This window comes from Xenopus tropicalis, chromosome 6 (assembly GCF_000004195.4).
Source record: "Xenopus tropicalis strain Nigerian chromosome 6, UCB_Xtro_10.0, whole genome shotgun sequence".
Lineage (NCBI taxonomy): Eukaryota > Metazoa > Chordata > Amphibia > Anura > Pipidae > Xenopus > Xenopus tropicalis.
In genome coordinates, this window is record NC_030682.2 from 121617175 (window position 1) to 121643828 (window position 26654).

General features: G+C 37.9%; 1 protein-coding gene across 1 annotated transcript; it reads left to right on the forward strand.

Moving 5' to 3' along the window:
- The first annotated feature begins 2234 nt into the window (after nucleotides 1–2234).
- pi15 (peptidase inhibitor 15) lies at nucleotides 2235–21267 on the forward strand. Its single transcript, XM_002937074.5, has 6 exons — nucleotides 2235–2479; nucleotides 2776–3093; nucleotides 17195–17313; nucleotides 19242–19374; nucleotides 19468–19583; nucleotides 20496–21267. The coding sequence occupies exons 2-6, from the start codon at nucleotides 2821–2823 to the stop codon at nucleotides 20629–20631; spliced, it is 777 nt and encodes a 258-aa protein (XP_002937120.1). The 5' UTR covers nucleotides 2235–2479; nucleotides 2776–2820; the 3' UTR covers nucleotides 20632–21267.
- The last annotated feature ends 5387 nt before the right edge of the window (nucleotides 21268–26654 follow it).

The following is a 26654-nucleotide window of genomic DNA, read 5'->3' on the forward strand; positions in this document are numbered from 1 at the left end:
TCTATGCAAACCATGATGGTTAAAGTAATACGTATTTCTGCTTCTAAATACAGTACTCTCCATTTAAATATATCTGATGTATGTATGTTTGAACATGGTTTTGGACTTTCTGGGTTCAGGCACTCATATGAAGTCAAACAATTTGACATGGTTCTGGTAATAAGTTTGCAGATACCCTGTTACCCTGTGTTAGTTCCAAGAATATCTAGAACAGCGGATCACCCACAAATTTTATATTAATCTGAAATCTCTCCCTGGTTTTAAGCAGTGTTGGACTGGGTGGGTCTGGGGCCCACTGGGGCTCCCACCTCATGGGCATCCCCCGGTGCCCCCACCCCAGTTGTGATGTCCACCCAACTCCACAATCCCCTCCCCTCTCCCACATACTTTTTATTCTTCCTTGTAGCCATGATCAGGGGAAGGTCAAGGGGCATTGCCCAGGATTTTTAGGTGGGGACTGGGTCTGCATAAGCGGCCAGGGCCACCAGGTTTTTCCTGGTGTCCCACTGGCCCTGTTTGACCATGGTCTTAAGACTGAGCCCCTACCCCATCCACTTTTTGCTGTTGGACCACTAGTGAGCAGCATCACAGTTTGCCAATCTATCATTTATTTAAATGGTGAAGACAAAAGGCCACAGTGAAATTGATATGAGATTGTCACAGATGCCAACCAAAAGGAGTGAGAGGAAGAGAAGCTCTAGAACACTTGTCACTGCTAAACTATGTATGCAGATGCCAGAAGACTAAAACTGTCTCTGCCTCTGTCATCCAGCCAATCTCATATCTAGATATAGTTTCAGAATTACTTCTGCAAAGAATTGATTCTTAGTTCCTATCTAGTATATACTGTAAGTAATTTAGCAGTAAGGCTGAGGAGTCTGGTGACTACAGGATTATTTCAGTGATTTTAGTCCACAACGACTGATATATAAAGCATTTTCTTACATGCTACCCTAACCTTACAGAATACCTTCTTCCTTAATTATAAATGGGGTCCATAAGAAATTAGGTCACTTCACCCTTTAGCCTAGTAATGGCGCACCCATTTAGACTCCCTTCCCATTAGCCTTTAGTTACACTACATAAATAATCTCTCTGTTGTTAACTAATCAACACATACAGATCCAATGTGCAAATCATAGTCAGCCATCCTTGGCTAGAGATTCCAAAAAAGTTGCAAAAATAGCTAAATATAATTTGAATTTTGGCCTCTCGCTTAGTGATTTAATTTCACATGACTGAACCTTGTATATAATAATAAATAAAGTACCCCCTGTTGTAAAATATGAGGATATAAAAAGTAACCTTGGAGTTCTATGCAGCTATGCATACTTTTAGTTGATATCGGGCTAAGATCATTTGGCCTTAGGGCTAAATGATCTAATTAAAATGGGGGGCATAGGTGCTGTCGGTTCAGGGACTGCATCAAAGAGCAGATACCATCCCCGATCCGCCGGAAAAATCCAACTTGCCCAATCGAGATCTGCCCGATTTCAGGCCAGATGTTGGTCGGGGAGGCCCGTTGTTGGTGCCATACAAGGACAGATAAGCTGCTGAATTGGTCTAAAGGTCCAATATTGGCAGCTGAAATTGGCCTATGTATGGCTATCTTAACTTTGTAACTGTATAACTGCTCTTGGTGCATTGCTGAACTGCAGTGCTGGGGATCAAGGGTTGAGTCCAGGCAGGGCACCATCGGCACAGAGTTCTCCCCATGCAGTAAAGTAAGTTTGCTCTGGGTCCTTTGGATTCCTCTGGCACTTACATACAGGAAGGTTAACTGGTTCCTGATAAAAACTGGCCATAGTAGATGTGTGTGTGAGATAGGGACCTTAGATTGAAAGCTCCACTGGTGCAGAGAGTGATGTGAGTTATGTATAATCTCTCTACAGCACAGAATATGTCTGTACTATATAATAAGGGATAATACTAATGCACTTCTGACTGATTTTCTTATATTGTTAATCAGCTAGATTTGTATAATCAAAGGTCTGACATAATGCAACATGGAACAAAGGAGTAGACTAAATGGAACAAAGTTATAGACTAAATGCTCCCTAAGCATTTTAAGGCAGGTGATATTCTCTCCATGATTTGTTGTGGAATATTATTTGCAACTGGTAAGCTCTTCTCATCTTTCCAACCTGAAATGATGCCATCCAATGGGTGTATGTGTTATCTAACTCCTCCTTGTGCACAAGTTTGGCTTTCAGGGGACCGTTAAAAAGACTGCTCTCTCCTCAGAAATCAAGCAGTAATGTGTAAAAGCTGTTATCTAGAAAGCTTTCCAGCAGCCAATGCTCTCTAGAAAGCAGGCTTTCCTTTTTTTTGTTTTTAAACCCCCACCCTCCTTTTTTTATTTTCTTTCCCTGACTTCATGACAGGATATATTGTCCGGTTACAGGACTGAGCAGTTCAAAACGTAAATCTCACAGAGTTAACCAGCTGGAGCCTTTGCCACATCTTGAGCATTTTAAAGGTAAGTCAAATAGCAAACCCAATTCTTTATACATAAATTGGTGTCCTCTGATGCATTATGTTGTTAATAGTTATAGCATCTCTATCCTATGGAACAGTTTCTGGCAATACAAAAGCAATTCAAATGTCATTTTATAGTCTATTATATTTAAACACATGCTGGGATCTGATTTGTATCATAATCATTTGAGTTCCTATGTAATGCTCTTATATGATTGCTTAATTGATCCACTGATCCCCCAGAACTGGGAAATTCTGAGTTCATAGGAGTTGAATATGTCTCATTTGTATTTGCAGATTCCAGGCACTGTATTCTCAAGGCTGACAGCTTGCTTTTAAACTATGATAGAAATGGTTTCAATCAGTGCTGCTTTCCTACTTTCCCTTCTGTGCGAAACATGTGGTTTAGTATTACCTAAGTCCTCAGACTTAGCATCTGCAGCCAGCAATTACACCATCATAAAGCCAGATCTGAGTGCTCGGCTGGACGCCGCCAAAGTTCCCAAGGCCAGAAGGAAGCGCTACATTTCTCAGAATGACATGATCGCCATTGTCGAATACCATAATCAAGTGAGAGGCAAAGTCTTTCCACCTGCTGCCAACATGGAATACATGGTGAGCGAACTCAACTGTCAGTTTTTTTTACTAGAAATTAGTGTTTTGTAACAATGAATATTTAACGGTTGGCTGTAGAGCATCAAGAGACGCTTTCAGTACTTTTATTATTATATTTGCCTCATTCGCTGCATATTTTAGGATATTCCATTAATCTTGCTGCTTTACAATAAAATAAGATTTTTTTAATGTTTTGTAACTTTAAATTATAAGTTAATACTGAAATCCAATTAGCACAATAGCCATGACTTAACCGGTATGAAATAAAAGAAGAAAATGAACATTAAGTGCCTGGGTAACTATAAACAAGTATTATGTTTTACACCAAAGTACATACAATTCCTTCCTTCTCATTATTTACATAAGCACATTTATTCACTCTAATTTGTTGTGGAAATGAGTAATTTGTTAACCACCCACAAAGAAATATTATGCTACTTGGGAACAAAACCTGCAGTACCAACAATATTATATGTTTATAGATGGAAATTTGCTAGTTCCCAGTCTGCTCTCCTGGATCATTGGTAGCTTGTTCGGGCAATTTTATCAACTTTCATTATTGTAGATTTAATTCCTGTGCATTTTGCTTGTGTGACCCAGTTTGGTGTGCAATGGTCCCCCAATCGTGCACAAAAAGATGTACTGAATGGTAAGGGAAACAATACAAAATGTGGGCATACAGGAGCTGGTAGAAAAAAAGAACAGGAAGAAATTCAGGTGAAAATGAGAGGTGGTCATTATAATACCCACATGGACAATGAGCACGTGATGCAGGGCATTTTGTCTCCAGAGTGTTATGTGTGGGGGTGGTACACAAAATGCATCTAACAAAGCTTGCCTTTCCAAAGAGTAGATTTTCATTTTCAGGGCATTGCTTAAAGGGGGTGAGCAGCAATTATGAGAATTTTGTCCGCTTTCCCACAGAGCTACAAAATGCTCAAGCAATTAAAAAGCTGCCACTAAAATGAATGGAGGTGGGTGATTCTGAACATTTTGCCATCAGCCTGGTGAACGTAAAGCATCACTCCATGTGCCATTGTCCCAAGGCAGTTTGATATATATACCCCACAGGAGGAGCAAAGCTAGCAAGGAAAGTATCTTGGTGTTAGTGTCAGACTGCTTAGGCCAACTGAAAGTTGCTTTAATAGGCTTCTTTCCTGCTATGTGTGGTTTGCTTTGGGCTATTCTCTTGGGTACAACTGGACATGATGCCACATGTGACGTTTTGCACACCTTACCAAAAAGTCAGCTAATTTCAAACCCAACCCAACTGGGTGGGGCTGGTAGCTGATACATTGTAGTAACATCTTATGGGGCTACACATAGAACAATATAAATGAATCTAGCATCAGTATACTTCTAGATGTGCTTAATTCTGGAAGATTCTGTAACTGTTGCAGCATTTCACTGCTACCCAAATTCTGTGCTACTTCCAAAGTTTTAAAGTAGAGAATACAGTAGACTATATAGCAGAGTTTTACAGTAGAGTATATAGTAGAGTTTTATAACAGAGTATATAGTAGAGTTTTACAGTAGAGTATATAGTAGAGTTTTGTAACAGAGTATATAGTAGTACAGCACTGCGGAATATGTTGGCGCTTTATAAATAAATGTTAATAATAATAATAATAGTAGAGTTTTATAACAGAGTATACTGTAGAGTTTTACAGTAGAGTACATAGTAGAGTTTTAGAGTAGAGTATATAGTAGAGTTTTATAAAAGAGCATATGTAGAGTTGTACAGTAGAGTATATGGTGGAGTTTTGCAGTAGATCATATAGTAGTGTTTTATAATAGAATTTATAGCAGCGTTTTATAGTAGTTTATCTAGTATAGTTTTACAATAGAGTTTATTGTACAGTTTAATTGTAGAGTTCAATAGTGGAGTATTTAATAGAGTTTTATAGTATAGTATATGGTAGAGGTTTATAGCAGAGTATATAGTAGAGTTTTATGACAGAGTATATAGTAGAGTATATACTAGAGTTTCATAATAGAATATGTAGTAGCATTTTATAATAGAGTATATAGTAGAGTTTTATAACAGTATATAGTAGAGTTTTATAACAGAGTATATAAAGCGGAGTACATAGTAAGCAGTCTGTTGTAAATATGCAGGATACTACAGGCGGTTAATGGGTTTTGACATTCTGGCAACAAATGCCACAGCATTTCTCAGGGTGCAGGAACAACATAGGCTCTCTCTGCGTCAGTAAAATAATTGTATGCCCCTCAACATTACTATAAATATAGCGTGCTTTACTACCAAACATAGATAACCTCAGCATAACACTATACGTAACGGCCACCATTATTCTACAGCACACGCACACAGGTCAAAAACACTTATTTTGTTAAACACGTCTTGCAAATAAAATATGTGACAAAAACAATGATGTATTTAGTATTTCTATCATTTGCTCAGTGCTTGCAAGCAGTAGAATTATTAACAAGAAAAAGATGCACTGACATGTTACTTACAGAATATTTTGAGACATCTTGCATTTTGTTCAAACACTTTATGCCATCCAGCCCAAAGCCCACAGTCACCACATGCCCGATGGGACAAGCCTGTGTTTGAATTTAAAGAACTTCTGATTGAATTTAAAGATCGGAAAATCTGAAGCAATTCTAATAAATGGAAGTTGATTGCATCAGCACAGTCCTTCTATCTGGAAGTTTCCCTTTCTTTGACATGATGGGGTAACCATAACACAAATGGCAAAGCCTACCATAACTTAAGGGTAAATCAGTTCTTCTTTCCCAGTGAGTGCAGATTATGCAAACTCATTTTATCAGCTATAATTTGTCATTTTTCCCCACAATGCAGCATTTTCCCCAGAAATCAAGCATCATTGTAGTTGCAAGGGGGCGATGCACTTGGTGCAATTTCTCTGCGCCTACTATGATTTCATCCAATTTACCAAAGTTAGAGGAACTGTCACAAATGAGTCACAAATTGGATGCAATTGGGCAGAAGTCCATCTAGTGTCATTCCTGGTGTTTGGTGGGTGAGTTGTGTGCCCTATTTTTTAGGCGCAAGTGTGCTGCTCCTATTGACGTGGGGCACTATGGGGACCCTGGAGCTACGAGAGGGCAGATTCTATTAACCCCTTTGTTTCCACATGCCAAAGGGCATAACCTTACTACGACCTACTTTGCATATTACTTATCTGCCATAAATTCTAAGGGATTATATGCAAAGCTCTGGAACTTACACCCACATACCATGAACGCAGACACATAACAGGGTTTAATTGTATGAATAATTGTATACTTCAGTATTTAGTGAGTTTGTTATTTACATGTAACACACACATATATATATATATAGGCAGAGCCATGTGCCAGTGCTCAGAGGTAGTTTGTTCTACTAATGAGCTGCTTAGACTGCTTTGTGTATAGTGACTTAAACTGTTTTTGTTGGCAGGGATAAAACATTTTCCAAACATCATTGGTTTCAGTTTCCCGGCCCACTTTAGCAGCTTAAAGCCAAACAGAAAGTAGGTCTCAGGAAGGAAGAAATCTCTATATTCATACACATGCTGTCCTGAAGAGAAGCAACATTCTTACTCTAGATTCTGCTCTAGAAATATTCTAAATATTCGCTTGACATCTGTACAGTGTTTTGAGTAGTAGGACAACAGCTGGCAAACAGGTTACAGAAACAGCAGACCACCATCCTGGTGCGCTTAATGCAGATGGCTCAGTATTGTGACTCCTCACCACACTTTCCTTTCCAACTTTTTCCTTAGCCAGCTTTGAAATAGTCGGAAATGAAGGGGCAGAGGTCAAAGAAATAAAACTAATGGGTCTAGGATACCAATTAGTTATTTCTTCTGACGCACGCAGTCACTGACAGTTCATGTAACGCCGCCTTTGAACAAATAGACTTGGATGCTCACCAGCTGAAGTATGTGCAGCCAGATGTTAGGAAGGAGGAAGATATATGAGCTTTGTATTTGCTATATATTCTAGAGGTCACACTATATAATCATATTGGAGTTAATCACCAAACAATTAGGTGCAGGTTTGAGATATAATGAATTATATGGTTTTGTGGTATTATTTAAAGAGAAATAAAAGAGTCTTTATAAAAATGAAATGTTAAGGGTAGTTCACCATTAAATTAACTTTTAGTACAGTTATGGGATCCCTTATCCGGAAACCCGTTATCCAGAAAGTTCAGAATTACAGGAAGGTCATCTCCCATAGACTCAATTTTAATCAAATAATTCAGATTTTTAAGAATGGTTTGCTTTTTCTCTATAATAATGAAACAGTAGATGTACTTGATCACAAGTAAGATATAATTAATCCTTATTGGATGCAAAACAATCCTGTTGGGTTTATTTAATGTTCAAATTATTTTTTAGTAGACATAAGGTATTGAGATCCAAATTACGGAAAGACCCCTTATTCGGAAAACACCAGGTCCCGAGCATTCTGGATAACAGGTCCCATACCTGTACATTTAATGTATTGATATTCTAAGACAATTTGCAGTTGGACTTTTTTTTTGGTTTTTCAGTTATTTAGCTTTTTGTTTAGCATCTCTCCAGTTTGGCATTTCAGCAGCTATCTGGTTGTTAGGGTCTTATTTACCTTAACAACCAGACAGTGGTTGAAATGACAGACTGGAATGTGAATGAAGGCAAGAATCGTATAGGAAGATAATCAGTAAAAAGTAAGAATGACAATAACATTGTAGCCTCTCAGAGCAATAGTTTTTGGCTGCTGGGGTCATTGAGGAAGGCAAATAAGTCATAATATATAAAATATAAATAAAAAAGACCAATCACAAAGTTGCTAGGACTAGAACATTCAATCACATACTAAAGGTTAACTTAAAGTTGAACCACCCCTTTAAGATGGTGTTTAACATATATACAGTATACACTACTTTGCCTAAGTCCTTGGACACTTGGCCAGTTTACCATTGAAATGTTGTTTCCTTTGATGCTTTTATTTAAAAACACTGGAACTCAAAATTATTTTATTTGACAGTAGCTGCCATTTACATTTAGTCCTGGTGCTCCTTTAAAGGACATGTAAAGCCTACATTTGCCTACAGTGTATATCAGTTGGGCACGTCTCCCCCACCCAAATGGCACCATTAATACTGCATATTAATAAAAATGCATAATAGCGCTTGCAGCACTGTCACATGTTCCTAAAGCAAATAGCAGCTTTTACCCGGTGGCCATTTTTCCATATTATATTTAAATCTGCAAACAGCACACACACACAGACCCTTATTCAGCATATGTTTCATCAGCAATACAGCCTCACACAGGCACAACTGTCTCTGATAAAAGTTCTGCTTTGTTTGAGCTGAGCTCAGGAGAGGAGGTTAGGAGAAAAAAATTGAAGCAGACAGCTAGAGCTGAATTTCCATGGGAACCAGCAATGCCATCTCTTCACTGGCTGCTAGACTGGGGGGCGTGTTTAGTAATCTGAGCTTAGAACAACTGAGCATGCCCACAAGCCAACAGCCAAAGCAAATTCCTGGGGGTGGGGCTGAGTGGGTTACAGGAGAAAAAGGAAATCTAAGTGATTAAGGGGATGTTGTAGCCTTACTATCAACCTCTGGGCACCCAGTGTGGCAGGAATTGAGAGATTTCAAAGAGGCTGTTCACTGATTAAATTTTTGTGTGTGGGGTTTACATGTCCTTTAAAGACTGGTTCCACCCAGGGTCTGGCTGCGCTCTGTACTTTGTGCTGGATAAAACAATCTGGTGAGAAACATAGAGTGCATTGCTGGGGGCACAAGGCAGATCAGTCCTTACCACCTGCTGTAGGGAGAAAACACCAACACACACTTTTAATTACCTATGGAAAAGCAACACTGGGAAAGTACCTGTGAAGTTTGCCAGCAAGCATGAGTGTTAACCAGTTGCCATTTAGTCAGAGACCAAGAGCTTTTTGGCTGAAGTTCAGAACAATCTCTGTGGTGCATTATGGGAAAATACAGAAATACTGCAAGAAAATATGTTTTCACACTGAAGCCTGGCTGAAATGTCAGAATGTCCTAATATTAATCAAACTGGGAAACCCTGGCAGCGTTTTAAACGCAGGTGCCATAGTATCATAAAAGCTGGGATCCTCTTCTCTCATTTCCCCGACATGGAGCCCGCAGGAGCATTTGCAGTTATAGCTAAGCCCAGAATCAGTTCCAACTGTGTATGCTTCTGTAGGCTCTGTGTCAGCAAACTGACAGATGCGGATCCAAAGCAATGCAAGTTGGGGGCCTGTCAACACTGCTGTGCAACTCTGCATTTTTATAGTAGGTACACACAGAGGGGCACTTTTGTCAGTAACAGGCAGCGTGGGGAGAGGGGCCAACAAAGGCCAATGGAGGGTTGAAAAGAAAACAAACATTTCATTGGTTGTTATGAGTTACTGCACCTGAGCAAACTTTGTGCCTTTTATTACATTACATAAGGGTTATTGCTACCAAAGTGTATAAATAAAATGCTTACACTAACAGCATATTTTAAAAATATCACATCTTTTCAGTGAATTCAGAATCTGTTAGACATTCCTTGTCACTTGTTTGGAAAGGCTCTGTACTTCCAGTAAGAACAGATCAAAGTCAAGAGGTATGTCCAAGGTCAGGTTGGTTCAACCATATCACCAGCAGCAACATGACCAGCCCAAAAGCACAGGGAGGGTTCCATAGGGCTAAACCTAGAACCAAGCACAGGGGAGACCATCCTACAGTCTTGATGCCAAGTTCAAGGCAGAAAGCTTGCTGTCAAGACATGGCAGTGAAGGACCAAAAAAACTGACCAAAAAACAGCATAGTGCATTTAATACCATTACATACAGAGAGAAAAGCTTCATTATATAGTGAATATAAATGATACCACTAATGTGAACTTTCAATATATTAAACAGAATACTTAGTAATTAACTTGGAATTCTAATGATGCTGCTAAAAGAAAATCAAATGAAATTTCAGTACAGGTACATGAGCCGTTATCCGAAAACCCATTATCCAGAAAGCTCCAATTACAGGAAGGCTATCTCCCATAGACTCCATATAATCAGATACTTAAAAATTATTTCCTTTTTCTCTATAATAATAAAACAGTACCATGTACTTAATCCCAACTAAGATATAATGAATCCTTTTTAGAGGCAAAACAATCATATTGGGTTTATTTAATGTTTTAATGATTTTTTAGTAGACTTAAGACATGGTGATCCTAATTGCAGAAATGTCCTTTATCTGGAAAATCTCAGGTCTGAGAATTTTGGATAACAGGTTCCGTATCTGTACTACCTTTAAAGAGAACATTTGTTACCAAATTTATATTCCCCTCAGTTACAGGTACATGGTCTTAAACTGTTATTAATGGATAAAAATTCGGTATTTAATTATAATTTCTTTGCTAGTGACACCCTACTCTTTTCTTACCGAACTTTCATTCTCTCCTGTTAGTATCTGAACTCTTGAGTGTGTTTACCTTTTAGTAACTCTCCTAATCTCAAATCTTTAAACATGGCGCTTTGTGTCTTTTTTTTTTTTTTTTGCACTGTCCCCTGCCCCCCATCAGTAAGTGAGCTTACTTAGGCTCAGGCTTTTTATCTTGTACATCTGAGGCATAACAATATGTATGTATGAATCTGTAGAACTCCTATACCCTATCGATAGCACTAGATAGAACTACTATACATATGCTTATTAATTGGCAATTAGCTTTTTTGCCCTTTCCCTTGTAGCACCTCCAACTTTGATTGTGTAAATATATCCAGTATCTAAATATATATATTAATAGACTTTTCATGGGCTCATTTAATCCATGCCAACTTTATCTGAGTAAGGTTATCTGTTGAGACAATTTACACAGGCTATGAGTAAGTGCCCCTAGTGTTAAGATACCTAGGCATAAAATGTTTTGGACTATGTCCTAATAAAAGTATAATTTTATCTTTTAATTATTTCACTACTTCCAGAACTTTCATTATTTTCACACTTTAGATATTGTGTTGGGGACTAACTGTAACCCATAAACTGGCGGCTAAGTTGTGAGACAATCTATGCACACTGCCAACTTGGCTTTACATGAATTACTTTCATTTTTATATTTTTCACCCACACATGCTTTTTATTATATGGGCAAAATCAACACACACCATGATTCTCATTGACAATTTACACTTCATCTGAATAAGAAATCCCCATAGATAAGTTTAAGTATTTATGAGGCTTACTAAGTATGAAGGCACAGTAGCACTGAGGCAATGTAATGTCTTTTTGCAGTAAGTTACCGTGTTAGTAAATTTGCAGTAATTAATTGAGCTCAATTAGAATCTTTTGCTAGACACTTGTCACTTGCGCATAGTCATTGGTACTGCAGATTTACTCTGCTTGTGTTTATTGGCTTGCCAAAAGAAAATCCATACTGAGTAATTAGCGAATTGCGATGAAATTCTCTGCTGCTTGGCCTTAATAATGAGCCCTTGTCACTTTTTGTTTACCTGAAGATATGCATCCTGCAGGATCCATTTGGAGCAAGTTTTGTGGCTCATCTATTGCAATTTAACTCTTGGTTAAATTCTCTGTGTTCTGTATAAATTTCATGTCAACAAATGATATCAATTATACTGTAAACTGACATCCATATCTGTCATCTGGCATATGATTTTGCAAGCTTTACGTATGTGCTGCACTGTCCATTCTGGGTGAAATGATATAATCCCAACAAAAGATTGATCTGTGTCAGGGCACACACTTGTCACTTATACAGTATATGAAAAATTAGATTTATTTGCGTTTTTCATCAGAGTTTTGGGGGATTTCCATTCTCCACATTGGTGGTTTATTGCCTTGAAGGGAATTGTTATACAAATATTTTATTTATTGTACGAAACATGCCCAAAGTTTATCTGGTGAGCTTTGGAATTTTATCATAACTGGTGCCAGCTTCTACATTGCACATTGCTGACAGACTTTGGAATGCTTCTTTAATAATGTTAAAAAGTAGTGAATGTACATCAAATCTCTCCTAATTCCTTAGCCTTTAACATCATTTGTAATTCCGTGGTATTGTTGCAAAGTGCACATGATGATAACTTGTGGAATGGTCAGATTTTGCCAAACAAAAAATGAAATTTAAAGAAAAAGACCTGTTGGCATTTCTTTTCTTGCTGCTGTAAATAACTTTTACATTTGCAGACTACCATACAGCAGACCTCACTGCCTGGGCCCCACTGTCACTTGGGGGTCCAACATGGCTGTGGCATCTGCTGTATGGTAGTCATGGCACTGTTTTTATGTACAAAGACAAGTCACCAATAGAAACATTTCTGTTCAAGATAACATAATCCTGACAGATCTTGTTTCCTATAGAGTCTAGCAGTCCTCATGTATAACCCATGTTCAATCATGGGCAATCCAATTGGCTGGGACATAGAGTTTGGGTACTGAAGCACTGAGATTAAAGGAACACTAATTTGTGACTCTTTCATTGGGAATTTGATACTATAGCTCTTTTTGTACCAAATCAGGGTCCATGCACTCTTTAGTAATGAGTGTTTTAACACTCCTACTTGAAACCTTGGTGGTTTACTCTATCCAGCCATCTTTCACAAAGAAAAACTATATCTTCTGCTGCTTATGCCTCAATTGCTTGTTTTCTAACCCAAGTTTATTCTTAATTGTGGTCTTCAACTTCATGGTATGAACCTCCATCCTCACTAATTGGGATTCAAGAAAATTTCTATAGTGCCAATAAAGCCCTTACTTTTGGAGCAAGTTGACCCTCATTATTATCAGTTATCCAAAGTTTTTCTAAAACCAGGCTGGTTTCTTGTTCCTTTTATTCTCTCCAGCATCTAATTTATAAAGGAGCACACACATATTATTATTATTTATATAGCGCTATCAATTTACGTATAAACAATTCACAAAAATGATTTGCAGTTACATTGGATGAGGATCGGAGACAATAGGGGAGGGCCCTGCTCGCAAGAGCTTACATTCTAAAAGACATAAGGTGAGGGTAACATAAGTGAGACATAAGGTCAGGGTAACTAGCATGGCGTTGGAGTTCATGTAGGTGTGTAAAGTGACAATAAGTGTGGAGTGAGAGGTGAAAACCAGTGGTTAGTGAATGTTTGGGGGGTTTAGGTTATAGGCTTGAGTGAAAAGGTGAGTTTTAAGAGACCGTTTAAAGGCTTGGAGAGTCTGGCAGTGCCTAATGGGACAGGGAAAGGTGTTCCAGAGGATAGGTGCAGCGTGTGAGAAGTCTTGGATGTGGAGTGAGAGAAGGTGATGAGTGAGGAGGAGAGAAGGAGGTTGTGTGTAGAGCGAAGGTTACATCTGCGGGTGTACTTGGGGATTAGGGTGGTTAAATAGAAGGGTGCAGCACCAGTGAGTGCTTTGAAGGTGAGAACAAGAATCTTGAACTGGATCCTTTACGTGACAGGTAGCCAGTGCAAGGATTGGCAGAGAGGGGGGCACTTGTGGAGCGGGAGGAGAGGCGTATGAGTCTGGCAGCACTGTTCATGATGGATTGGACTCAGTTTAGACAGGGGAAGCCCACAGGTAGTGATTTGCAGTAGTCCAAGCAAGATATGATGAGGGCATGGATGAGAATTTTGGCAGTCTCATGAGTGAGGAAAGGTTGAATGCGTGCAATGTTTTTGAGGTGGAACCGACAGGATTTAGAGAGTGTTTGAATGTGGGGAATGAAAGAGAGAGCAGAGTCAAATGTGACCCTAGACAGCGAGCTTGTGGAACTGGGGTGATATCACACATAGTGATATCTTCTAATAGAATCTTTCAGTTTCCTCCACACAGATGACAACATCTTTTCATTCCATACCACATCGCGCCGCCGCGTCTGCCATCCCGCCGGCGACTTACATGTTCGCCGGTGGGATGGCAGGGGAAGGCAAGTCGGGGAGATTAGTCGCCCGCGAGCAGGGAGTTTTGCCGCGGGCGACTAATCTCCCCGTGTACCAGAGCCCTAACAGGTCAGCATGCACTTTGCACCCTCAGTAAATGAGTGCTTAACTCATTTTTTAATAAATTGGATAAAGTTTAAATGACATTTGAAGCACCCCATTTCATTTTTATTTTGTTCCAGGTGGTTGAAGATCTCTAGTTCTCTCCAAAGTGGCATACATTTGGAAACATATCGACTAAATGACTGTAATGTTTGATTACGCATTTTCAGTTACAGATGTGCCTTTTAAAAGTCTCATAAGTTTATGGTTAACATAGTTGTATATGTGGGAGTGGTAAGAGTCTTAGAAACCATCAAGCCTTTCAACTGTTTACCCCTTACTAAGCCTAATGATAAATGACAGTCATTGAGGCAGGTATCTGAGTCAGAGATACAATTGTGAACTCATGAAGAATCATTCATTTGGTTCTCAGAAGGGGGCACTAATTTGTTGCAGAAAGACTCTCTGTAGGTCCGTGGCTGAGAGATATATAATTACGGAGGATTAGCAGAGCCTTGGGTAATTTAGTATGAATTGTGACAAATGTGACGGTTTTTAGTCACTGACAGATTCTAATGATTTCAGCATGCTAAAATTTGCAAAACTAATAGTTGCATAATCAGCTGGTCAAAAAAGAGTTTGTATTAGAGATTGGAAGGGAATAAATAACCAAGAAGAAACAGGGTTACATATAAATAGAACAACATATGATCTTATATTAACATTGGCAAGGCGACAACGTGCTTTTTCCTTGAATAACTGAAATGGATTTCATAACATGCAGCTTACTAGATGGAATTGCAGAAGAAAATCTGTATAATACAAAACACCGATTGTATGGGCTGATGCAATCAACTTCAGTGTTATAGTGGAAGATCCTATTAATGTGAGCCAAGGACTAAAGAGTACTAGGTCTATTAAGGTTTATCATTGTTTATACTGTATAAATCCAATGTAAGGTTTCTTTCATTCAGTGTTTGGCACAATTCCATGGCAAGGAGGTTCCAGTGATATTGCAAGGGGTAAAATGTCATCCTGACTTCAAAATGGCGCATGTAAAGCTTATCAAACCAGGAAGGCAGTGGTATCTGTGTGAAGTATCAAAGGGAGAGCCAGAAGCAAAGTCAGAAAAACAATTTGAAGGCAGTAGTAAAATGTCTTGAACCAGGCATAGGAGCAATGGCAAAATGATGTCCTAACGTCAATTCACCCGCTAAATGAGCATCACTGACCCACATGGCGCCACATCGGACACACATTCGCCATCACAGCATGCTAACTCCCCACCTGGGGAAGGAGGGAGCACTGTCTATAAGGGACTTACCATTCCTGGTCAAAAGGAGGTGCAAGGAAGTGAATAGGAGCAAGAGATCATGTAGCAGTCTGGGAGCAAAGTCATATTGTGAAAGTGTATACTAAAGACTGGTTTTAGGCAATAAAGGAGTATTCTAATTAGTGTTACATTTGCTAACATAGTGTAGGAAGAAACTGTTGAATTTAGAAGACATATGTAATAGTATTTGGTTATCATATTCCCACTCTGGATAACGTTAATGGCCTTTATTTCAGGCTTAGTTTCAGACTCTTATACATTTACATTTTTATTATTATTACTTTTAATTTATTACTAGTATATTTGTCATAACCTTCTTTTCTATAAACCCGTCACTTTTTATATCACTTTTTTATGGCATGTTTGCTTACCGAGATTTTGGTGTAGAATGGCTATAAATGTTTGTTTCCCTTCACTATAGCCACATTGGACATAAGAACAATATCCTCTTTTATTTGAAGCAAAGAAAATCTGTGTATATGAATACAGCAAGTATTATTTATATGTAGAGTGCCTAGTAGGCTATACAGTGTGTAGTTTTAGAGCAACACAAAGATATTCTGCTCGCTTGGCATTCAGGTTACATTTAGTTTTTGGAGCAAGGCTGCATAATCTTAAATCCTCCAAAAGCTTGGTATGTTGGATGCTCCCCAGCTCCTTTGTGAGGTGTTTGTGGGTTATTTAGAGGTATTTATCCAGTCAAATATTTTATTAACCATTTGTTAAAATATATTGCAGCATGCGTCACATGGAAAAGAATGCTTTTGTGAATGGATTAAACCTTTACTATATCTATCTATATATATTATATCTATGACTGCATGTAGAATAAATTCCTTATGGGAGACTGCGAGTGGAAAGATCTAAGTTGTAAGGGTCAGATATATAGATTGGTTGTGTCCCAGCACTACATGCCTCTGCATGTTGTACATTGATATCTTCCAGGCCTATTTACAAATCTGCTGATCTTGGTGAGGTGTTCATAGAAGGAATTGGGTTTTAAAGAATTGGACTAATTCCATATTAAAAGGGCCCTTTTTATTTTAATCTTTGGTTCTTTAGCACTGGGACAAGTCAATTTATGCCCAAGTACTTTGTATTTTGTCCTGCAATCATTTATTAAGTATGGGTATGGGATCTGTTATCTGGAAACCTGTTATCCAGAAAGTGCTGAATAACAAAGGCCATCTTTAGTCTATTTTAATAAAATAATTCAGCTTTTAAAGATGATTTCCTTTTTCTCTGTAATAATAAAACAGTACCTTGTACTTGATCCCAACTAAGATAGAATTAATCCTTATTGGAGGCAAAATAATGCTGATTGGTTCATTTACCATTTAAGTGATGTTTTAGTAGACTTAGGGGCAGACTTATCAAATTACGAGTTTGAATCCCGATTAGGAAAAATTCAGATTGGAAACGAAAATTTCTGAAGATCGCAAATATCACGAAAATGCTTACGAAAAAATCGTATTAGTCACGATAATATTGTATTGGCGATCCGAAAATCACAAAATTTTCATACCGTACAATTGTAAACAGCGGTAAAACCTTTCTGATTTTTTCGTGCAAGCATACGAAAAAGTCATTTTTTAGTACAATTAATATTGGATTTATTATTAAATGCACGTAATGTTCTCACTTTTATTTAATCCTGTTAGTGATGTTCTGAACTGCACTGAACTAACTTACAAAAATGACACATTTGCACATTTGTTTCAAGATGCAGTCCTAAAATGTATTGATTTATTGGTTCTCTTTTTGAATTGATTGAAATGATGATAACTCTGTGGTTTGTTCTACATACAGGTCTGGGATGAGAACTTGGCAAAATTAGCTGAAGCCTGGGCTGCTACCTGTATATGGGATCATGGCCCATCCTATTTGCTGAAGTTCCTAGGACAGAACTTGTCTGTGAGAACAGGAAGGTAAATACATCCACCTAATTTTACTAATTAAAGTACTTTTTACCTGCTATACTTTATATTAAGCCAGAACTGCAAGCTGGAGGCCCGAGGCATGGTTAAATCTGTCCAAGAGAATTTTATGGCTTCTATGGCTCAAAGGCCTTCATTGAATTCATGACCTCATCATTTTAAAATATTTGGCCCCTGAATGTTTAGAATATGCTTTATTTGGACTAGCATTGTATTATGTAACAAAATGCTCAGGGAATAATCATTTGTAAAAATAAATAAAGCATAAAGCTGTCTATAACACTTCATATTGAAAAATATTATGTGTAATTTGAGCTTTTTGATGTTCTATTAAATTTGTTTTATCCTACGGTGCTGGCTGCCGATCCCAGATATTCTTTTGGAGCAAAAATATGTCTACACAGGATCTCCACAGTGCACTGTACAAGCTTGTAAAACCTTTTCTAATACCTTTCTGGGAAGCAGTAACCCAAAATCCTTTAGGAAAGAAAAAAATCCTCTTGGAAATCATAAGCTTTTTTTTCCTTTATTCTGTCGGCTCTCCCAAAATATTTACAAGCAGTGTCCATTGGGCAGCCACCTTGGGTGTAAACCAATCAACTGTTTTTATGTGCGCATCAGGTTGCTCATTCTTCCTCATTGAGTGAGTTCTAGGCTGGTGATTTTAGAGACCAGATATGAAAGCCCTGTAATCTAGCTAGGACCGTTAATATTCTAATCATAATAACTCTGTAAATACTATTTCTATTGGTGTGTAGAATTTAGAGACAACAAACCTTACAGGTCAATGTGATGCTCCTATTAAACAAGATTGTAGGGGATTACATAGCTTCTAATAATTATGAATCAAAATGTTAAGTCAGGAAAAACATTAACCTAAAGGGGTGGTTCACCTTTCTCCTATTCCTAGCAACTTTGCAATTGTTCTTCATTATTTATTTATTTTTTATAGTTTTTGAATTATTTGCTTTCCTCTTCTTTATTTTTCCAACATGAGGGGGTCACTGACCCCAGCAGCCAAAAACTATTGCTCTGTGAGCTTAATATTTTATTGTTATTATTACTTATTCATTATCTTTTTATTCAGTCTCTCTCCTATTCATATTCCAGTCTTTCATTCAAACCACTGCCTGGTTGCTAATGTAAATAAGACCCTAGTAACCGCATAGCTGCTCAAAATTCCAAACTGGAGAGCTGTCTAAATAACTCAAAAGCCACAAAAAATAAAAAAATAAAAACCAGATTGCAAATTGTCTTGAAATATCAATGTCTTCATCAAACTATAAGTTAGTATAAAGGTGAACAACCCCTTTAATAAATGTAACTCCTGAGTTTTACTGTTACTCACCAGTCAGTTTTTGCTTTTCATCACTTCATTACTTTCTGATCCATGTGACCATGATATTTTATACACATAGAACAGTTTCTATCTCTAGCAGGGTTTTCCAAACTGTGTAACTTCCCCCCCCCCCCGTGGTTCCTTGGAGCAGTGGCAAGGGGGCTCATCTTGAAGGCCACTTAGGGTAAGATTTTGGGGGGGAGGTCCATTTGTTTTTCCTAGGTGCACAGCATTGAAGGTCAGTTAGGTGTGTGCCAATGAAGAATGACCAATACACTAATATTTTCCAATTTCTTTAACCATGAGCCCTGACCAAAGATCAGACCTTCCAGGGAAGCTTGAAATCAAAACGTCCCACTGATCTATAGGGACAGAAGCAAGTTCTATTTTATCTTTATGTAAAACCAATTATACTGTCCATTTAGTTTTCTTTTAGAATTTTTTTTTTTTACAATAATACATTTAATGATTTATCCACAGGAAATCAATGCATTGAATGTAATCTTAAATCTAAAAGCTTGCAATGAAACAATATAAAAGCATTTTATATTTAAACCAATTTTAATTTGGCTTGTTTTAGATATAAATCTATACTTCAGCTGGTGAAGCCATGGTATGATGAAGTTAAAGATTATGCTTTCCCATATCCTCAAGAATGCAATCCTAGATGTCCCTTGCGATGTTATGGACCAATGTGTACGCATTACACTCAGGTAAAATGATGTTTATATTCAGGTATTTAAGCTCTTCATGAAAATACAAACACATTGCGACTGTGGTGATAAATATCTTTTTTTGTTTTTCAGATGGTTTGGGCCACAACCAATAGAATAGGATGCGCTATACATACGTGCCACAATATGAATGTATGGGGGGCTGTATGGAGAAGAGCTGTCTATTTGGTGTGCAATTACTCTCCAAAGTAAGACTTTGATTCTTTTGTTCTGGTTGTGAACGGAACTAATAGCAAGTGAATCATGAAAAACAGTGTTTTTTGTTCCCATACTGGCATTCTATGCGCTGGACACTACTTAGCAGACCCCCACAATTATAAGTCTGAGCACCAAATATGATTATTATTAACATTTAGTTATTAACATGATGCAGAGGACCTGTCTCCCAGACAGCATTGCATTTCATTTAAAAAATCAATTACCTTGGAGTTCCATGACCTGCATACAAGCACTCAGCCTTTAGTCTTCTCCTTTTCTATGGTCATGGAACTCCTTGGTGACTTATAATATCCTTTATATTTTACAAAAGGGGATACATTATTTATTATATAATAGACAAAAGCCATGTACCCTGTTAAAAATTTTGCTTATAGACAGTGCTTAGTGATGCTATCTGTTACTGATGCTTAAAGGGGAACTCCAGCTTCCGAATCAAAATTTGTTAAAGAGCCCCACACAACACAGAAACCCCCAATACCCCTAATACTATTATATTTAATATTTTGAATATGCTGAAATCCATCTACAAAACAGCTCTTCTCTTTCTGCATCATTTAAAATCATGGCAGGGGAGGAGGGACTAAAACATTGATGTTACAAATTGTAACAACTTCTCTACAGCTTTCAGACAACATGCAGGAATTATATAACCCACAATGCATTGCACTGTGATGTTCCTTTCTTATTGGCATCATGTGTGTAGGGAATTGTGGGATTTGGAGGATGCAGGCTGAGGGCAGGCTGGATATATTACAGAGACCTGAGATTGCTTTTAAAAAAATCTCCAGTTGTACATACCAGTGTGTATTTTTCTTCCAATAAAAAATTAATTATTATGCATTTACCAATATCAATATTTTTATTCCAATTCTGAATTTTAGGGGAAACTGGATTGGAGAAGCACCGTACACCATTGGAGTTCCATGCTCAGCATGCCCCCCGAGCTATGGAGGATCCTGTAGTGACAACCAATGTTTTCCAGGAGTAACATCAAACTACTTGCACTGGTTTAAGTGATTTAAGGTGTTGGTGGTTACAAAAGACAATCCAAGTTTCTTTTCTCAGTTTTACATTAAATTATTATGAGCTGCTGAGATTTTTTGTACCTAAAGATATTTGCACATTAGAAAAGAGGCAGAATGTAACTTATCTCCAGCAATATTTATCATGGGAGATGGAAACTGTAGCTAATATTTGGTGCTACTGCAACTACAGATGTACAGTGTGTTGATTTAAGGAGATGAAGGATGGGGGAGAATTTTATACTTGTCTATAAGGGAGATCTTGGTCAGAAGTTTAGTTTCAGACAGGTGCTTAATATACATGTTTGTATTGTAACAATATTCTTCCTATCTATATGATATTTAAAAGATACTCATTGTGTAACCATTGTGTAATATATGTTTTGTAGTCTGTAAATATTAATGTACTAGACAATGTCAACCTATACAAACCTTCCTTAGCTATTGATGAGATCTGTTGGCTCAGTCTCTGGCAGATTTCTGTGTTGTTGCCCTGAGGAAGGCATGTAAACAATTACACAACTCTTGTTAAGAATCATTTTTATAGTTAGTGGAAGGTGAATACAGGTATGGGACCTGTTATCCAGAATGCTCGGGACCTGGGGTCTTTCCGTAATTTAGATCTCCACACCTTAAGTCTACTAAAAATCATGGAAATGTTAAATAAACCCAATAGGATTGTTTTGCCTCCAATAAAGATTAATTCTATCTTAGTTGGGATCAAGTACAATGTGCTGTTTTATAATTACAGAGAAAAGGGAATCATTTTTAAAAAATAGAATAATTTGCTTATAATTGAGTCTATGGGAGATGGCCTTTCCGTAATTCTGAACTTTCTGGATAAGGGGTCCTATACCTGTACTGTACTTTCTGCAATCCAAACATGGATTTTCCTTCAATCAAATCCTACTAGAACCCCTTTAAAGGAGAACTAAAGCTTAACTAAATATGTAGAGTAGAAATGTTGTATGTTTTGGGCTTCTGTACCAGCCCAAGGCAACCACAGCCCTTTAGCAGGGAAAATCTGTTCCCCCAAAGATGCCCCAGTAGCTCCCCATCTTCTTTTCTGCTCATTCCCTGCACATGCTCTGTGCTGCTGTCACTTACTGAGCTTAGGGACCCACTCACTATATACTGTATATATAGAATACAAATGTCACAATATAAGGCTGATTAATTCAGATCATTCCAAGGCAGCTCTGAAACCAGTGCAATCAGTCCTGTAGCATCAGCGAACCTCATTTTCTGCTTGATAATTTGTGACGACCCCTAAACTTAGCTTTTCAACTGCTGCCCAGAGTACACTGAGCATGTACAGTGTCACTGACACTCCCAGCAAAATCCAAAATGGAGAGCTCCTTTTGCAATTGTGAAGGCCTCAATCATTACTACTATAGAGATTCTGGACCTTTAGGCTGGTGCAGTAAGTTCAGTATACAAAATATAGCACTTCTAGCCTTATTCATTTTTAGGGTTTAGTTCTCCTTAAAATAAATGACACCCCCCCCCCCATTAGGATTATATCTTTATTAATGGTGCTTATTTCAAATCTAATTTATTTTGGTGCTTTTTCTAAACTAGAAACAACCTCTTAACATACAACAGCATAGAAACGTGTACATTTGTTATGCTACAATGTATGCTATATTATAACATTGCAGCATTTGAGATACACAGGGAGTGATGGAAACTATTTCATTTGGTTAATGAGACGAATGGTCCCTTGTCTCTATATTCAATTTCCTTAGGGACCAAAAAGAATAGGCACTTGTACTTTGTAGGCACATTGTATGGAGATAGCCATAAAACTTAATGGGATAAGGAAAATGTATAAACATTGCTGAGATTTTTTTCTCCTAGTTAGAATGGTTACCAAGCAATATCTGTACTCCAAGCATTTACTTACCCCAGTAGACTCACAGCAATGTCTTCCAGGAAGAGAAAGCTTAGACTGCTGAGAAAGAGCCAGACCTGAAGAGAACATCTATTTAATATTGTTTTAGTGCCCTTATTAAATTTAGTGAGAATGTTAATTAGGGGGAAGAAGCACAAAAGCATCCCATGAATTCACCAAGGCTGTATAAACAAAACACTAGTAAAAAGCAACACATCCTGCAGGGCTGCTAATTTGTAGCCTCTTTGGGTATTCTGTGCAAACAAACCATCCAGTGCCGGGGGCATTTGTGTAGAAATTCTTTAAACAATAACCACTCTGGGCTCATTTGTGCAAAATTCAGGCAAAATCAGCAATAATAATATGACTTTTAATTTCAACGCTATTGCATTTAACAAATAAAACAAACTGATGTTTGCTGCACTCTCTTATATTCCTGCTATTACATTTGTAAATACGGTTTCATTTATTGGTTAACAATGGATTGCACTTGATGCAAAAATCATATTTAGAGTTCACTTCTACATGTTTATTAAGAATGTAGCAATGCAGCACCCAAACTTCACATTAACCAATTGGTTGAGATTGTTTAGCTGTACAAAACTGCCATTGTAATGTGTAATTGTCCCTTCACCACTAGATTCTATATTTGACACAGAGATACAGATCCATGCAAAATTCCCTTTTTTATTGTTGTTGTTTTTTTTTTTTTTTTACATTATGTGTGAAAGTGAAATAAGGTGCTTTAATAAGGTGTTAAAATGCTACTTAAAGCGGACCTGTCACCTTAAGAAATAATTCCAAATTGTTTTCTATTGTGTTTGGCAAGCAAAATAAACTTTACTTACACCATATAAATTATTTTAATCTTATTTTCTTCAGCCTTGGAATTCACAATTGCAGCAAGCAGGCAGGGGCCATTTTGTGGACACTGTTATCAAAGCAGGCATTGCATCCTAGCAAAATCTTGTTTCTGCGCCAGTATGGGGGGACCTGATACCCATGTCCATGCACTGGTTACACAATTAGATGGTGCGAAGGGAGGGGGAATGTGAGGACAGCAGCAACATCTAAGAAGTTCTGAATTGAAAGTGAAAGTAACTCTCTGCCCCACCTCTATGCCTAAGGCATAGAGGCGGGGCAGGCATTATATGATTGACAGCTGGGATTTTAAAATACTTTTATAATGGGTATATATGTGGTAATAAAAAAAATATTTTGGGTTTCATGTTTAATTTGAAAAGGACTTTAATTATACAGCTTTTTATGTCTGGGTGACAGGTCCTCTTTAAATATAGTTACATAGTTACATATGGTTGAAGAAAGACCAGAGTCCATCAAGTTCAATCCTTCCCAGTAAACCCAGCACACACAAACATATACTTACCTATCTATACACTCACATACATAAACCCATACTGACCTATCTATACACTCACATACAGACCCATACTGACCTATCTATCCACTCACATACAGACCCATACTGACCTATCTATACACTCACATACAGACCCATACTGACCTATCTATCCACTCACATACAGACCCATACTGACCTATCTATACACTCACATACAGACCCATACTGACCTATCTATCCATTCACATACAGACCCATACTGACCTATCTATCCACTCACATACAGACCCATACTGACCTATCTATCCACTCACATACAGACCCATACTGACCTATCTATCCACTCACATACAGACCCATACTGACCTATCTATACACTCACATACAGACCCATACTGACCTATCTATCCACTCACATACAGACCCATACTGACCTATCTATACACTCACATACAGACCCATACTGACCTATCTATACACTCACATACAGACCCATACTGACCTATCTATACACTCACATACAGACCCATACTGACCTATCTATCCACTCACATACAGACCCATACTGACCTATCTATACACTCACATACAGACCCATACTGACCTATCTATCCACTCACATACAGACCCATACTGACCTATCTATACACTCACATACATAAACCCATACAGACCCATACTGACCTATCTATACACTCACATACAAAAACCCATACTGACCTATATATACACTCACATACAGACCCATACTGACCTATCTATACACTCACATACAGACCCATACTGACCTATCTATACACTCACATACAGACCCATACTGACCTATCTATACACTCACATACAGACCCATACTGACCTATCTATACACTCACATACAGACCCATACTGACCTATCTATCCACTCACATACAGACCCATACTGACCTATCTATCCACTCACATACAGACCCATACTGACCTATCTATCCACTCACATACAGACCCATACTGACCTATCTATACACTCACATACAGACCCATACTGACCTATCTATCCACTCACATACAGACCCATACTGACCTATCTATACACTCACATACAGACCCATACTGACCTATCTATACACTCACATACAGACCCATACTGACCTATCTATACACTCACATACAAAAACCCATACTGACCTATCTATCCACTCACATACAGACCCATACTGACCTATCTATACACTCACATACAGACCCATACTGACCTATCTATACACTCACATACAGACCCATACTGACCTATCTATACACTCACATACAGACCCATACTGACCTATCTATACACTCACATACAGACCCATACTGACCTATCTATACACTCACATACAGACCCATACTGACCTATCTATACACTCACATACAGACCCATACTGACCTATCTATACACTCACATACAGACCCATACTGACCTATCTATCCACTCACATACAGACCCATACTGACCTATCTATACACTCACATACAGACCCATACTGACCTATCTATACACTCACATACAGACCCATACTGACCTATCTATACACTCACATACAGACCCATACTGACCTATCTATACACTCACATACAGACCCATACTGACCTATCTATACACTCACATACAGACCCATACTGACCTATCTATACACTCACATACAGACCCATACTGACCTATCTATACACTCACATACAGACCCATACTGACCTATCTATACACTTACATACAGACCCATACTGACCTATCTATACACTCACATACAGAGCCATACTGACCTATCTATACACTTGCATACATAAACCATATATACCAACATCAATACTAACTGTAGATATTAGTATAATAGCAGCCTTGGATACTATGGTTGCTCAAGAAATCATCCAAGCCCCTCTTGGCCCACAGCAGCCCTCCTTTTATATAGCTGTGTGGAAAGCAGAACAGAAGAAACTGGTTTCTGTGATTGTTCATTGCATTTACTTTGCAATTATACTGATTTATCAATACACTTCCTTTATTTATAATGTAAATATTAATTATGTTAACATATATTTACATGCATGATGGACCAATTTGACTTGTTTTTCTACCAATGTTTTTGTAGCTGTTTAAAAAGAAATAAAACATGTTAATCTTATTATTGAGAACTAGAATATGGACAATTCAATTTAGTTTAATTTCCTAATGGCAACAGACCCTCTCTCCTGAAAAAAACAGGGTGTTGGCAAATATATAGGGGTTAATACACTGCAAAGTTACCAGCAGAATACATTTGTACAGTATCTTCGAAAAATGGCCCAAAATAAAAGGAAAGGGCAAATACATGGAAGGGAAACAACTGCACAGGTTGTAGGGGTTATAACTGCACTAGGGCCCCAGAGCAAAGAGAAAGTTTAAATCCTTCACATCAGATAAATAAAGCTGTAGTGGGAAGGGTCATCATATTATGCCTATGTAGTGTTAATGACATATGGGTAGCTTTAGGGGCCTTTTAAGAACTGATGATGATTGTGGACATGGGTATTTGGGGTGTGACAGTGTAAAGGGTGGGGCCCTGGAACAAATATTCTTCTGGGGTCCTATAATCACACCACCAACATGGGACCCCAGAAGAATATTTGGACTTAGAAAACAATATTTGAGTTATTCGTGTTCTGCACAAGTTGTGCCAGCACTAGGTTTAGGCTCAGGACACCTTTTATGCAACTTCAGACATCATTAGTTAATGCATTTTGCATAATTTCTTCCAGTTAACTTTTAAGA